A 16,172-nucleotide genomic window follows, 5' to 3' on the forward strand; every position below is an offset into this window, starting at 1 on the left:
GGGAAGGGGCGGGGTCTGCTCGCCCTGGCTCTGGGCGCCTGTGCCCCTGAACCCCGGCCCTCATCTTGGCCTTGAGCGCTCTCCCGAGGGATTGGGGTGGCTGTCGTTCCCTCCGGGGTTAATCAGGAAAGGTCTCTTGAAGGAGGCAACCGAAGAAATGGTGCGTGGAGATGAGCCAGGGCCCGGGAGACCCAGGGGAGCGTTCAGGTGGGGTTGGGGAAGTCAGAGGACGTTTCTGCGTGGAGGTAAGAGGGGCTTTTCACGGCCTGGGATGGGAAGGGGGGGGAGGGAATTTCTGGAGTAAGAAGACGAAGCTGCTGCGTAAGAGATTATCAGGAAGTCTTGCCCTAAAGAGAATTTGGCTGAAAGTTTGACGGGTAGGCTGCAAAAAACGGCCAAAGACCCAGCCCCGCTGGAGGCGAGGTTCTGCAGGAGCGGTTCCCCTGCGCGGAGCGGGAGGGGGTGGTCAAGGCGCATTTCCTCGCACGCATGCGTAGTCTCCCCTCCAGGGTCCTCCCGGCCGCCCTCGAGCCCCGTGCCGGGGATCAGGTGGCGGCGCGCGGCTGTCGTGAGGCTCCTCTCCTCTGGCTGGGGCTGGTGGTAGATACCTGTCTATTACTGCCGGAACCAATGGTGGGGAGGCACAGTGCCTCTTGCCCCGCCCACCACCCTCGCGCTAAGGGCACTTAAGGCCTGGCGCGGGCGGTGGCTGCGTTTGCGGATTTGCAAATCGGGTTTTTTCGTGGGCGCGTGGTCGGAGATCCGCCCAGCTGCAACCCTAAACCATCCTCCCGTTGGCGCCGCCTGCAGGCCGGCCCAGCCCCTTTCTCCGCCAGCTACCCGAGTTGGGAAGCCGCGGAACACAGTTCGGCGAAGCACCCGCAGGCTGTTTCCAGCCCTGCGATCGTGACAGGGCAGAGCTCTGCCCTAAGCCTGAAAAATGAGTTTGAGAGGCTCAAGTACTCTGGCGTGCAGAGGCTTTCTCCAGGAGAGGGCAGGGTGCCTGTGAGAGTGATTCCTCCACGCTTCCCAGCTTCGCTCGGCGACCCATTTCCCCTGGTAGCCTTCACTTCCAGACCCGACCCTCGTGGTTGTCAGCTGTCCTCTCAGTGAACTAAGTTTGGGCATAGAGTTTCGAGTGGTCGTTTCGGTCTATTTTGCTCTCATTGGGTACCTTATTTAAACCGCGACGTGGGGCCGGGCTATTGAGGTGCAGCGGTGTAGCCTCCGATGGCCATGCGGCCCTGCGGGCATCCCACATCTGATGGCCGGTGTGAGTTCTGGCTGCGAAGGCAGCAGAGGACCGAGTGCCTGGCCCAGACTTGGCTGTTGTGGCCATCTGGGGCGCGACCCAGTGGATGGAAGGTCTCTCACTCTGCTTCTCAAATACATAAATCTGAACAAAACAGAACAGGATGTTTTGGGGCTATTGCTAGTTTCCTAGACAGCAGACAAGAGTAAGGAAGCAGTGGAGGATTATTCTGGTCACCTGACTTAATTATCCTCTTCAAACACCACGCTACAGTGAGGACAAGGAAAAATTTCAAGGCTGAAGACTTGTCCCCAGTATCACAAATAGAGTAGCTGCCCTGAAGGCGGCTGGTCACAAGCAAAATGGATAAGTGGTCCTCATGTTTAATTTCTTTTTTTTAAAGATTTATTTTATTTATTTGAAAGAGTTACAGAGAGGGGTAGAGACAGAGCTTCCATCCACTGGTTCACTCCCCAGATGGCCGCAACGGCTGGAGCTGTGCCAATCCGAAGCCAGGAGCCAGGAGCTACCTCCGGGTCTCTCACGTGGGTACAGGTGCCCAAGGACTTGAGCCATCTTCTACTGCTTTTCCAGGCCATAGCAGAGAGCTGGATCGGAAGAAGAGCAGCCGGGACTAGAACCGGCACCCATGTGGGATGCCGGCGCTCATATGAGATGCTGGTGCCCCAGGCCAGGAGTTTAACCTACTGCGCCACAACGCCGGCCCCACTTATGTTTAATTTCAGACCTTGGAGAGCAGTAGATGCAATGGAAATTTAATTTGTGTCTTTGCTGGCAACAGCAATTTACAGGTTAAAGTCTTGCTTGTAGATTAGTTGTGGAGGATATTCATTATTTACTTATTTATTTGAAAGGCAGAGTGGTGAAGAGAGAGAATCTTCATCTGCTAGTTCCTTCCCCAAATGCCCTCAGCAGCTGATGCTGGACCAGGCCAAAGCCAGGAGTCAGAACTCCATCCGGGTCTCCCCCGTGGGTGGCAGGAACCCAAGTACTTGGGCCATCATCCACTTTGCAAAGGGCATGATAGCAGGCAGCTGGCCGGGAGGGAGGCGCCAGGAGAGAAACAGCACTCCATATGGGATGCGAGCGTTCCAGGCAGCCACGTATCGTGCTGCCACACGACGGCTGCCCCAAGGAGGGTCGTTGTTAGTACTGATGAGTGTGCTGACTTCTCCAGCCAAGAGGGACGACTCGGTGGAAGCAACCGTGTGGCACTGTCAGCAACAGTTCTTGAACTCTACTTGGTCTGGGGGCTTCAGCTACCCTCAGTTCATTCTGTAAGGAATGGAAAGGACATACGCCAACATGGATTTGTAAAGCACCATATAAACATGTAGGTTTAAATTCAGTGCTTTGTGGAAAATTGTTATTAGCCCAAAATAAAAGACCACTATCAAGTATACAGTTAATTAATACTCACAGAGTACCTCTTTCTGACAGAGAATAGCGAGTAATAAACAAAGAAACCACTGCCAAAAACAGGAATAAACATGACCTCATTTAAGGGATCTGCTGATAGTCATTTTTACAAATCAGAACATTAGCTCAGGCTTTATCTTGAGGAAAACCAGAATTCCTACCAGGAGGATAGACTCATCGTCCTTGGGGATTTCTAAGCTGATTTCTCAGAGGCGTCCTGGGAGGTTGTGGAGAAACCAGGGCCTCAGCAGGCGGAGTCCATCAGCTTGTGCAAGGCCTTGGGGACCTGAGCCACGGAAGGCTCCGCAGTCACAGTGCTTAAAAAGCTGTGCAGCAGCTTGGCTTCTTCGGGGGCGAAGTCACAGGGGCCTGGGCTATTACTGTCTCAGGTTTGTCTCCCGATGCCATCATCACCCCAAGCTTGGGAATGAGTCACTCTTGGCTACTTAACCCGGCAGCTGACCCTGCAGAACTGTTGACTCCTAAGGATTTAAGGTTCCATTTATGAGAGTAAGGCTCGAGAACAAGGGTAAAACAGGAAGCCTATCCATCTACGAGATCACATTTCCCAGGTATACTGGACAGCATCCCAAGAGGAAGTGAGTAACACGCTCAGAATAATGAAGGGCTGTGTATAAAAGGAATGGCAGAGAGCAGTCAGTACACAGAGGCTACTCAGTTTTAGGCATGAAAAGGCAAAGGGAGGTGGTGTGACTGGGGCCTGGAGGGAGACATGGCCTTGAGAGGAGTGACTGAATCAAGGGATGAAACTAGGCTGACGCGACCTTGAGGGAGGGAGCCTGGGAAGGCGATACATGAATTTCAGCCTTTTCTCTCCCCCAGTCTCCCACTAGGGCTCCTTATTGGCTGACCGGAAGCCAAAGCAGGAAAAGGCAGAGAGGCAGAGAGAGAGAGAGGGAGATGTCTTCCATCCACTGGTTTACTCCTTAAATGGCTACAACAGCCGGAAAGCTGAGCCAATCCAAATCCAGGAGCCAGGAGCTTCTTCTGGGCTTCCCATGAGGGTGCAGGGGCCCAAGCACTCGGGCCATCTTCTAGTTCCTTCTCAGACACATTAGCAGGGAGCTGGATCAGAAGTGGAGCAGCCGGGACTCACACTGGCGCCTGTATGGGATGCTGACACTGCAGGCAGCAGCCTTACCCGCTACGCCATAGCGCTGGCCCCCAAACATCATCTTCATTGCTACATCAAACACCCACTCTTCACCAGAATTTTAAAGATTTATTTATTTGAAGGCAGGGTGACAAAGTGAGAGAGGGGGACATGGACACACAATCTTCCATCCACTGGTTCACTTCCCCATGTGCCTGCGACAGCAGGGCTAGCTGGGTCAGTCTGCAGCCAGGAGATACAGACTCCATCTGGGTGTCCAATAAGTGGCAGGGATCCAAGTGCCTGGGCCACCATGTGTTTGCTCCCAGGAGGCATTAGCAGGAAGCTGGATTGGAAGCAGGAGAACCAGGGCTGGACCCCAGGCGCTCAGGTGTTGGATGCAGAAGTCCCAAGTGGCAGATTAACCTGCTGTGCCAAAATGCCTCCCCCTGCCAGGACCTTAATTCACTAACACCACAGGTTCTTAGCTTCTCAAAGCTCTTCAAGTTCCCTCTGTTTTTCCCTCAGCACAGCAAAGGCTGCATTTATGAGGGTCTTCAGAAAGTGTGCAGAAAATGCATATTATGAAAAAACTGAGTAATTTCAAAAAATTTTGCAACAAAATAAGCTTTAATCCATTTTCTAGGAACTTTCTGAAGTACCCTGGGATTGACTTGGACAGCTTGCCTGGAGGTTCCGGCTTTGGACATGGATTATGGATTATATGCTTTTATGTCCCCCCCCCCCCTTTTTTTTTTTTAGAAAGATATCCTTATTGCCAACAGGGCAGCTTTTAAGGGAACTAACTATATACTAGGTGAGGGCAACCATCCAGCTGGCCAAGCCGGTCAGTTCATCCCTGGCTACCGATAGAGACTGCTACAACTGCTCCTATTTGCTTAACAAATGTGTGCTGAATCCCGACAGTCATAGCAGCAAGCACCTTCATTAGGAGCAGCTGAGAAGGGAGTGGGAGCTGACCAAATCTCTTTGCAGCCCCCTGGGCCCATGTGCTAACCGCTGCGTCTCAGTGACTTTACTCCCACAGGCACAGAATCCTTTCCTTCAGCTACTGATCTCCTGTGGTTTCTAGGGGAGGGAAGGAAATGTACATTTTTTAAAACAAGATTTATTTATTTATTTGATGAAGTTACACACAGAAAGAGAAGGAGAGGCAGAGAGGGAGAGAGGTCTTCCATCTGCTGGTTCACTCCCCAAATGGCCACAACGGCTGTAGCTGTGCTGATCTGACGCCAGGAGCCTGGAGCCTCAGAGTTGGCTCCGGAAATGTACCTTTAACAGGCCAGTCAAAAGTTCTCTGCAGGGACCGGTGTGGCACAGGTTAAGCTGCTGTCTGCAACATGCCAGCATGGCATGAGCAGTGGTTCAAGTCCTGGCTGCTCCATTTCAGATCCTGTTCCCTGCTAATGTGCCTGGGAAAGCAGCAGGAGATGGCCCAAGTGCTTGAGCCGCAGCCACCCATGTGGGAGAGACCTGATGGAGGTCCTGGCTCCCGGCTTCAGCCTGGCCCAGCCCCAGCCACTGTAGCCATATGGAGAGTGAACCAGAAGACACAAGATCTCTGCATCTCTCCCTCTAACTCTGCCTTTCAAATAAATATTTTTTTAAATCAGTGATTAAAAAAATTATTTAATCTACTGCATCACAACACTGACGCCTAAAATAAATCTTAAAAAAAAAAAAAAAAAGTTCTGTTCTAAGGACAGGTGGTGTGGTGGAGCAGGTTAACTCACCAGCTGGGACTCCCACATTCCTATCACAGCACTAGTTTTGAGTCTTGGCTTCTGTTTTGAGTTTCTGCCTCTGATCCAGCTTCCTGCTAATACACCTGAGAGGCAGTGGATGATGGCTCAAGTACTTAGGTCTGGAACCCATGTGGGAGACCTGGAGGAGATCCTGGTTCCTGGCTCCTAGCTGTTGTGAACATCTGGGGAGTGAACCAGTGGGTAGAAGATCTCTTGCTCTCATGGCCGGCGCTGCGGCTCACTAGGCTAATCCTCTGCCTGAGGCGCCGGCACACCGGGTTCCAGTCCCGATCGGGGCACTGGATTCTGTCCTGGTTGCCCCTCTTCCAGTCCAGTTCTCTGCTGTGGCCCGGGAGTACAGTGGAGGATGGCCCAAGTACTTGGGCCCTGCACCCCATGGGAGACCCGGAGAAGCTCCTGGCTCCTGGCTTCGGATCAGCGCGGTGCGCTGGCTGCATTGGCCATTGGAGGGTGAACCAACGGCAAAGGAAGACCTTTCTCCCTGTCTCTCTCTCTCACTGTCCACTCTGCCTGTCAAAAAAAAAAAAAAAAAAAAAAAAAAAAAACTCTTGCTCTCTTACTCCACCTTTCAAATAAATAAATATTATTTTAGAAAAACATACATTCTTTTTAATTAAAAAAAAGTTTGCTTTTATTTGAAGGACAGAGTTAGAGAGAGTGATTGATCTTCATCCTTTGGGTCACTCCCCAAATGGTTGCAATTGCCGAGGCTGGGCCAGAGTGAGGTGGGAGCCTGGAATTCTATCCATGGGTACGGGGGCCCAAGCACTTGGACCATCTGCTGCTGCTTTCCCAGGTGCATTAGCAGGAAGGTGAACTGGAAGTAGAGCAGCTGGGACTTGAACCTGGACTCATATGGCCACTTAACCCACTGTGCCACAGTGCTGACCTCCAAAAAACCAACTTATTCTTGATTTTCCTATGATTAGAGAATAGATAACATTTTTGCTCAGAAGATGAATAAAAAAATTCAAAGACACCATGAAGTGGTAAGACTCTGACATTTTATTAAGAAACATCTTCATTTTAAATGATAGTACAAAAACTGTAAATATAATATAGATCTGTATAATATATACACACATAAATGCTGACACACATACAAACTTGGTAATCAGAATCAAACATTTTTATCCTAAATAAAAAGGGACATATATTTAAGTTTTCCTAAAAACACTGTACATAAAGCTGTCAGATAATCTGAAAAGTTGAGGACACTGTGAGAATAATCTGTGTGCATCCCTTTCCTGCAACACACACAGACACATGCACACAGACACACGTACAGACACACACATGCATCCACACACGCACACACACACACGGCCTGGGCAGACGGAGAACACATGGGGCAAAGCCAGGGAAGAGAGCTGCTCCGTCACTGTTGTGGAAAACGCTGAAACCAACTGGGAAGTACAAGATGCAGGGTGTGACCTAGATTAATCCTCAGAAACAAACCAAGTCTGAATAAAGGAAAAGTACATGGTAGTGAAGGGGGAGTGGAAGGAGAAAGGACAAGGCCCATAGATTTGAAATGATCTACTAATTAAATCGAGTGCCTGGGAAAGTCTCAGCAGATAGAAACAATGGGGTCACAGAAGCAGAAGTATCTGTCTGCTGGCGTGGAGGGTGGAGGGGAGATGGAGATAGGTAATCACAGTTTCCCATCATTAACAAACTCTAGAATCTAGGAATGTCACTCTACCCGCTAGTTCTAGGGGAAGTTAAAACAAACAAACAAAAAATTTGGAAAAGGCAGCATGAGAAGCTCAAAGTTATTTAATTCTAATTCATATCCTCGCTCTGGCCTCTTGTTAAATAAGCTGGTGCAGGAAACAAGGCACTAACTCGGAAGGGGGACATACTCATGCCCAAGCAGAGCTTGGTAAGAGCCTAGAACAGTCAGGCAGCCTTGGCCCGTATTCCATTCTCACTCTCCTTTCGTAGCCGCCCAGGGTGGGTCTGCACGAGTAGAGAACGGACAAGAAGGGATTCTCTGATAAATTAACAAAAACAGATTCCCATTCAACATTAAACTTCTAGGAAGAGTCACTATTTGCCTCAAATCCCCTGGCCCTGCAGGCCTAGACTGCTGGGGGAGCTCTCCCACAGGAGCTCTCAAGAGACGTGGGAGCTAGGAAAGCGGACGTAGAGGACGTCCCTGACCTGGAGGTTCCTTCCTGTCAGAGGCGCAGGACACTGCCCAAGGGCAGGTCAGAAGCGCTCTCACAGGCGAGGAGCCCCCACTGTGCACAGGAGCGCCACCTGCACCCCTGACACAGCTCGGAACCTGTCGGCACCCGTGCTGTCTTCGCAGGATATGCTCAGCACACCCCTGACAGCCAGGACGGCTCTCGGAGCCTGATTCTTGGGGGTTCTCCTTACTGCCTGTTCAGGGAAGGCCCAAAGTAATGCTTTTTGTTCCTCAGCCCATTCAGCGAGTACAATCTTTACATGTTCAATACAATAAAAATATTTCCAGGTTACACCAGGTATTTTATAGAGTTGAACCTCAACTAAGCAAAGAAAAACTGAAAATCCCTATGTATTTACAAACCTAGATACTAACGTATACCCAACAAAGGGGTATAAAACCTGCCACAACCCTACAATATTCAACTTCAATTACAGAGCCCTCTGATAAATTCATTTGTTTTACATCAATATAAAGAAAAACAGTAATTCTGTATGCCATAGATTTCTAACATTACTATACAGACACAAAAATTTTACTAATGCAATGTTAAGGCTGAAGAAAAATGCAAAGTAAAAAATAACCCAATGCTTATTTGACAGAGAAAAAGAACAAGGTACTAAGTTCAAAACACAGAAAATCTAAATCAAGTTGTCCCATATTTCAATTAAGAGACCTCAACTCTGGTATTATAATTGAGAGATCCCAGAGAGGTAGTGATGGGAAGGGAATGCTCATGTTATACATTTATTTATTTATAATTTATTTCCCTGAAGCTAGGAATAAGAACAGAAGCATAAAAAATTCTTTATCTTTTTTTTTGGGGGGAAGGCTTAAGAATAAAATGCAAATAACAGGCACTAAAATTCCTGACATTAATACTGATATTGCTAAAGCAACTTTTTTTTTTTTTTTTTTTAAGATTTATTTATTTGAAAGGCAGAGTCACAGAGAGGCACAGGCAGAGAAAGAGAGAGAGAGAGAGAGGTCTTCCATCCACTGGTTCACTCCCTAGATGGCTGCAATGGCTGGAGCTGCGCCAACCTGAAGCCAGGAGCTTCTTCTGGGTCTCCCATGCGGGTGCAGGGGCCCAAGCACTTGGGCCATCTTCTACTGCTTTCCCAGGCCATAGCAGAAAGCTGGATCGGAAGTGGAGCAGCTGGGACTAGAACCGGCGCCTATATGGGATGCCAGCACTGCAGGCAGGCTGCTTTACCCGCTACGCCACACTGCCGATCCCTAAAGCAACTCTAAAGTAGACAAAGCCCCAAGTCTCCTGCTCAAGGACCAACCTGTTACTTAATTCCTATAATCCAACCTTGCCAATAAACCACTTAGAATCCCCTAACCCAGAAGATTTAAGCAACATGTTTCCAACTTCCATGAATGATTCAGAAACAGCTGCAATAAAATGGTACTGCCACTAATACATTCAATATTCAACTTCCAACCACTTCAAGGCAGCCTGACCTACCATTCTCTCCATGGCAAATACAACAGATTAGATCCTAGTTCCCTTCCCTGGGATACAACCTGCCCCTTGTTAGACATTTCTCCTCTCTCCTTCCCTATTCCAGTGTCCTCCTAACAGACCCCTATACCAGAGAACCTATCATCAAAAGTGACTTGGCCTATATTAGAGATACCAGTGGGGCAGGGAATGATTGCTTTACAGAAAGAGAATAAGAATGACCTAAACAGGTTTCCAAAAGGGTAGGGAGTCTGAAGGCTCAGAGAGGAATGGTGGATGGACATTCCTGCCCTCCACCTGTAGCTACCCCAGACAGTGAGGTGGCTGGGCCTGGGTATCTTCTGCAATCAATCTCCACTTCCGTAACAGGGAAAAAAGGAACTAAAGTCAACATATGCACCACAACCATAAACAAATGGTATCTTAGGCTAAGGCTCCAAAACAGCCACATATATCACAACCGGATAGCACCAGTCCCCAGAGAGACTCACAAAAAAGAAAACACTGAATACAGGAAGGAGACGCTTTGGCAGCAGACACGGGTTCATCCTCACCCTCACCTGGGCTCTCCGCACTCAGGTGTCAGGTCAGCTGGGAAGCGCTGAGGACTCAGATCTGAGGAGAAAGCCTAGCTGAGGTGGCCGACAGCCAAAATTAAATCCAAAACTGGTATTTTTTGCCTATAAATTTCTAATAGTCAATTCTGTTTGTTAAATTTTGTTTCAGTAATTAATTATGTTTTCAGTCTATTTAGAACCCAAAATGATTCTGCACCTCTGGAACACTGCAGTAAATCACTTCACTAATCAAGGTAAATAGAAGCATGTTAACTGTCAAGTTTTTTTTTCCCCCAAATTAAAAATCCATGTTTTCCCCATAATTGCTAATTAAGAAAACCATATTCTAAACAGTCACTCAAATGTTTACTTGGCACATTTCTCTCTGGTTTCTTTTGCTAGCTTTCAACAAAGGAAGCAAACCCGTTTAGAATGATGAGGACCCAATTTCAAAGGCAATAGCCCCTGTCATGTAACCTTTCCACAACCTCTCTCTATCTGTATGCCCATTCTTAGAAAACACTCCATGTTTTCTAATGAAATGTTTTCCAAAAGTCTCTGGGCAAAGTGAGCAGGCATAGTGAGAGAGAAAGGATGGAGGTAGACAAAGTGGCCAGAATCTGGTTCCCTACTTTATGGCACTGATAATTCTTAATCCCTTTGTCAACATACAGTGAGCACCCATACAGCACAAAGCTCTGTGTGAGGCCCAAGGTTAAAGACAGGGAGCAATTTACTCATCCTAAATCAAACAGAAACAAAACTACCCAACATCATTAGTGTTCATCCCCGACTCTGGCCCCCCACCCACTCACCCTTTGCACATTAAGAGAACACTGGAGTAGTAAAAGGATGTCAGCTCCACAGAAAAGCACACATATGTCCTGAATGACACTGAGACAAAGGTTTATAAAATCCAAGAGTCTGAGCTTGGTATTACATAAATAACATGTTTGGAATCAAGTTGTTCTGACAACAGACTACCCTCCTGATTGTGAATTTACAAAATCCAGTCAGAGCAAAGTTTGTATCTAAAGGTCGGAATTTCATAGTCCAGCAGGCCTTGTTTTGGCCACTTTCCAGCACTGTGGAAAACACAGCCTGCAGGACTGGGTTTATATACACTTCTCCCACATAAACAAGTGTTCTCTCCTCTAGGAGTTTTTTGTTTTGTTTTGTTTTGTTTTAATTTTTTTTTTTTTTTTTTTTTTTTTTAATTTTTGACAGGCAGAGTGGACAGTGAGAGAGAGAGACAGAGAGAGAAAGGTCTTCCTTTGCCGTTGGTTCACCCTCCAATGGCCGCCGCTGCAGCCGGCGCACCGTGCTGATCCGAAGGCAGGAGCCAGGATCCAGGTGCTTTTCCTGGTCTCCCATGGGGTGCAGGGCCCAAGCACCTGGGCCATCCTCCACTGCACTCCCTGGCCACAGCAGAGAGCTGGCCTGGAAGAGGGGCAACCAGGACAGAATCCGGCGCCCCGACCGGGACTAGAACCCGGTGTGCCGGCGCCGCAAGGTGGAGGATTAGCCTATTGAGCCACGGCGCCGGCTTTGTTTTGTTTTAATTTTTGACAGGCAGAGTGGACAGTGAGAGAGAGAGACAGAGAGAAAGGTCTTCCTTTACCATTGGTTCACCCTCCAATGGCTGCTGTGGCCGGAGCGCTGCAGCCGGCGCACCGCGCTGATCCGATGGCAGGAGCCAGGTGCTTCTCCTGGTCTCCCATGTGGGTGCAGGGCCCAAGGACTTGGGCCATCATCCACTGCACTCCCGGGCCACAGCAGAGAGCTGTCCTGGAAGAGGGGCAACCGGGACAGAATCCGGCGCCCCGACCGGGACTAGAACCCGGTGTGCCGGCGCTGCAAGGCGGAGGATTAGCCCAGTGAACCGTGGCGCTGGCCCTCTCCTCTAGTTCTTAAAAACTCTTTCAGTGTCTTAAAGTGGCATCTGAGCAATGGATACACATAGACACACATTTTTCAGAAAATCACAAATCTCTTTTCAATGAGAATAACTAGGAGTGCCTGCTCCTTTGGAAGTGGAATTTCTTTTCTCTCACCCAAAACTTCCTTTTAATCTCCTTCCCCAGTAGACACACATCATAAATCTCTAACAGACACACATCATAAATCTAAGGCAAATTTTCAGGTCACTTGATGGTATAGTTATTAAAGGCTCTTGGTATGTATGTATTTAGGAGTGTAAAATCTTTTGAAAGCGAGTTCTTTAAAAAAAAAAAAAAGTCTACTGACAGCACCCAGCAGACTTTATGTCTACACTTAAGGTAATAGCGTGTGCTAAGAATGTGGTCCTTATTCACTTGGTCCCTCCGAAGAAGTGTTTCCTAAATATGGCTTTAATTTTCCAGTTGCATAGAGAGCCTTCCTGAGCTCAAGCATTGTACCCTGCTATTGTTTTCTTCTTAAGGATGTTCTTAATTTTTATACATTTGTCCTCTGTATTTTCTTTTTTAAAAATGTAGTAAGATGAACACAGGTGCGAGTTGTGGCATTTGCATGTTAAGATGAAACCGCTTCCAAGGAAGCTCCCGTGTGGGACTCTGTGGTCTTTCCTGACCCAGTCACTTCTGCTTCTCTTTCTTCTCCCTCCCCTTCTGTGACTACTACAGCATCTACCTCAGCCACCTCTTCGACCAGGGTGAAATCAACTCCATTGGGCTGCTGTCGAGCCATAGCCTCCAGCTTAAGACGGTACCGTTCTGCCTCCTGCTCTTTCTTCAGGAGCTGGTGTCGGTATTCCTGGGCTCTTCGATTGGCCTCCTGGAGTTGCTGCTGCAGTAGCTCTCTTTCGCTGCCTTCCTATAAAAGTACATCATGCCATCACTTAAGAATTCCTGACCACGGGTTATCCAGAGAGTAGACAAAAGAATGAAGAAGGGTTAAAGCCTTAGTAGATTTCGTTTTGAATCTTTCCTTTTGCCTCTCTCCAACACTGATTAAAATATTACCTTTCTTTCTTCCACACTGTGTGTCATCTCTTCTATCCTTGGTTTCTTTGTAACTGGCAACTTCTCTGCTTCTTCTTCCTCTTCCTCTTCAATTACAGTCTCTTCTGCAACCTGACCAGCAGGTACAGTTAGAACTACAAGACAAAGGACACCATCAGAAGTGATGAGTATACAGTAAAGCCAAGAGGTTTTGTTTGCTTTTAACTAGAAAATAACAAATATATTCTCTAATACATTGTTTTTAAAGTCTGTATTTTAGGATCAAGGTAAGGCATGGCCCTACTGACCGAAACAGAAAAGATTAAAGAGGCAGTAAGATGGGTCTGAAAGGAAGGATACAGATTGATAGGTTCAGAAGGCATGCAGCTAAGTCCCAGTACTGACGCTCATACAGACGGGGGTACTTAGAAGTATGTGGATAAGTGGAATTAAAAGACATTTATTTTGGTACAACAATTCCCAACTTGACTCTCACTGGGATTAAACATGACAATAGGTCTGATCTGATTTCATCATCATTTAAAAAAAATCATCTATTATTTTTCACTTTATGTTTCTGTGTGGGAGCAAACTGTTGAAATCCTTACTTAATGTATACTAAGCTGATCTTCTGTATATAAAGATAATCGAAAATGAATCTTGATGTGAATGGAAGGGGAGAGGGAGTGGGAAAGGGGAGGGTTGTGGGTGGGAGGGACGGTATGGGGGGGAAGCCATTGTAATCCATAAGTCGTACTTTGGAAATTTATATTCATTAAATAAAAGTTAAAAAAAAAAAGTTGGTAGGGAAATTGAATTGAGAAAAATCATGTGAATTTTCATCAACTTTTTGAAGCCCCCTCATACATAGAATGAATGTAAACTGGAAAAGTCTCAGTAAAGTTGGAGGACCGTGTCAACCTCAGCTTCCTGGTTGTGATACTGTAATATAGTTATCTAAGATGATACCATTGGGGAACTGGATACTTGAATAGGAAATTTCTTTACTATTTCTCAGATCTGTTCATAAATTTATAATTACTCCAAGTGAAAAGTTAAAAATTTTATTTAGGGGCGGAAACTGTAGCATAGCAGGTAAAGCCACCGCCTCTGGTGCTGACATCCTACAAGGGCATCAGTTCAAGTCCCAGCTGCTCTACTTCCAATCCAGCTCCCAACTAATACACCTGGAAAAGCAGTGGAAGATGGCCCAAGTGCCTGGGCTCCTGCACCCAGGCGGGAGACCAGGAAGAAGCTCCAGGTTCCTGGCTACAGATTGGCTCAGTTCCAGTTGTTGGGGCTATTTATGGAGTGAACCAGCATTTGGAAGATGTCTCTCTCCTCTCTAACTCTGCCTTTCAAATAAATCAATAAATCTTCAACAAAGATTATATCTAAAAGATGCAAAATTACTTATAAAGGATGTCTTACAACTTTTTTATAAATTACTTAAAAAAATATTTATTTATTTGAAAGGCAGAGAGTTATAGAGAGGCAGAGGCAGAGAGTCAGAGAGAGGTCCTCCATCTGCTGGTTTACTCCCCAAATGGCCACAACAGCCAGAGGTAGGCCGATCTAAAGCCAGGAGCCAGGAGCTTCTTTCAGGTCTCCGATGCGGGTGCAGGGGCCCAAGGACTTGGGCCATCTTCTGTTGTTTTTCCAGGCCACAGCAGAGAGCTGGATCAGAAGAGAAGATGCTGGGATTAGAACCAGTGTCCATATGGGATGCCAGCACTGCAGGTAGTGGCTTTACCCACTAGGCCACAGCGCCGGCCCTGTCTTAAGACTTTTTTTTTAAGATTTTATTTATTTATCTGAAAGGTAGAGTTATAGACAGTGAGAGGGAGAGACAGAGAGAAAGGTCTTCCGTCTGTTGGTTCACTCTCCAAATGGCCGCAACAGCCGGAGCTGTGCCGATCCGAAGCCAAGAGCCAGGAGCTTCTTCCGGTCACCCACAAGGGTACAGGAGCCCAAGGACTTGGGCTATCTTCTACTGCTTTCCCAGGCCATAACAGAGAGCTGGATTGGAAGAGAAGCAGCTGGGACTAGAACCGGAGCCCATATGGGATGCCGGCGCTACAGGTGGAGGATTAACCTACTGTGCCACCGCGCTGGCCCCGTCTTAAGACTTTTTAAAACAAAATATTTACTTAGTTATTTGCTTTGGCTGATTTAAAAATTAGCCTGTATTCCTTGATATACATCAATAGATGGCAATGGAAAACAGCTTAGTTAATATGTTGTTCATGAAAATGGGTGTTTAGGGGCTGGCACTGTGACATAGGGGGTAAAGTCACGCTGCCAGCAGTGCCAGCATCCCATATGGGTGCCGGTTCAAGTTCCAGCTGCTCCACTTCCGATCCAGCTCTCTGCTATGGCCTGGGAAAGCATAGAAGATGGCCCAAGTCCTTGGTCCCTGCACCTGTGTGGGAGACCTGGAGGAAGCTCCTGATTCCTGGCTTTGGATTGGCCCAGCTCCGGCTGTTGTGGCCATCTGGGGAGTGAGCCAGCAGATGGAAGACCTCTCTCTCTCTGCCTCTGCTTCTCTGTAACTCTGCCTTTCAAATAAAAAAAAACAAGTCTTTAAAAAAAAGAAAGAAAATGGGTGTTAAGTTTGGATTTAAAATTTCCTGCCAGGGGTCAGTGTTGTGGTGTAATGGGTACAGCTGCCATGCTAGAATCCATATGGGTGCCTGTTCATGTCCTCACTGCTCCACTTCCAATCCAGCTCCCTGCTTGTGGCCTGGGAAAAGCAGGCAAATATGATCCAAGGGCTTGGGCCCCTGCCACCCACATGGGAGACTCTGATGAAGCTCCCGGCTTCTGGATTCCTCCTGGCCCAATGCTGGCTATTGTAGCCGTCTGGGGAGTGAACCAACAAATGGAAGCTCTCTCCCTCTCGCTCTGTAACTCTTTTAAATAAAATAAATAAATCTTTAAATAAAATAAAATATCCTGCAGATAATTCACAAAATCTTAGTTTACCTTCTTTAGGTCTGGTTAAACATATTTATAAAAAGTAATATAGTTCAATTTAGGTAAAAATCTCAACTTCTTTTTCTCCAAAACAACTTAGTTTTCATTAATTTATCTTTATTGTACAAGCAGTCTCTCACCTACCCAGTGAGTCCTAAAAAATTTAGCATGATAACTATGTTGACAAAACATTAGCCACGGGGTTGGCGCTGTGGCCCAGCTGGTTAACGCCCTGGCCTGAAGCGCCGGCATGCCATATGGGTTCTGGTTCAAGTCCCGGCTGCTCCACTTCAATCCAGCTCCCTGTTAATGACCTGGGAAAGCAGTAGAAGATGGCCTAACTCCTTGGGCTCCTGCACCTGCATGGGAGAACTGAAGAAGCTCCTGGATTCAGAATGGTTCAGGCTCCAGCCGTTGCAGCCATTTGGAGAGTGAACCA

The 16,172-nt window shown here is 47.3% G+C and overlaps 2 protein-coding genes and 1 long non-coding RNA gene across 13 annotated transcripts in view; 1 reads left to right on the plus strand and 2 right to left on the minus strand.

Moving 5' to 3' along the window:
• Nucleotides 1-46: 46 nt before the first annotated feature.
• The window catches only part of CDC42SE1 (CDC42 small effector 1), a 57,724-nt gene continuing 41,598 nt past the window's right edge, over nucleotides 47-16,172 (plus strand). Inside the window, exon 1 of the mRNA XM_051857322.2 lies at nucleotides 47-245. Coding sequence (XP_051713282.2) covers nucleotides 171-245 — 75 coding nt within the window. The 5' untranslated portion in view covers nucleotides 47-170. The remainder of the gene's footprint in view (nucleotides 246-16,172) is intronic.
• Nucleotides 1,640-3,236, minus strand: LOC138850545 (uncharacterized). The gene is made up of 2 exons (XR_011390440.1): nucleotides 2,854-3,236; nucleotides 1,640-2,548 (listed from the first exon to the last, which is right to left on the minus strand). It is a non-coding gene; the product is annotated as an uncharacterized lncRNA (long non-coding RNA).
• The window catches only part of GABPB2 (GA binding protein transcription factor subunit beta 2), a 35,358-nt gene continuing 25,766 nt past the window's right edge, over nucleotides 6,581-16,172 (minus strand). For 10 of the 11 annotated variants that reach the window (XM_008264458.4, XM_008264457.4, XM_008264456.4 and 7 more), the window contains 2 exons: nucleotides 12,779-12,912; nucleotides 6,581-12,629 (listed from right to left, as the gene is read on the minus strand). In XM_008264458.4, coding sequence (XP_008262680.1) covers nucleotides 12,330-12,629; nucleotides 12,779-12,912 — 434 coding nt within the window. In that variant the 3' untranslated portion in view covers nucleotides 6,581-12,329. The remainder of the gene's footprint in view (nucleotides 12,630-12,778; nucleotides 12,913-16,172) is intronic. The other variant, XM_008264459.4, reaches the window with a different exon arrangement.

The sequence above is a fragment of the Oryctolagus cuniculus genome, chromosome 7 (assembly GCF_964237555.1).
Source record: "Oryctolagus cuniculus chromosome 7, mOryCun1.1, whole genome shotgun sequence".
In the NCBI taxonomy this organism is placed as follows: domain Eukaryota; kingdom Metazoa; phylum Chordata; class Mammalia; order Lagomorpha; family Leporidae; genus Oryctolagus; species Oryctolagus cuniculus.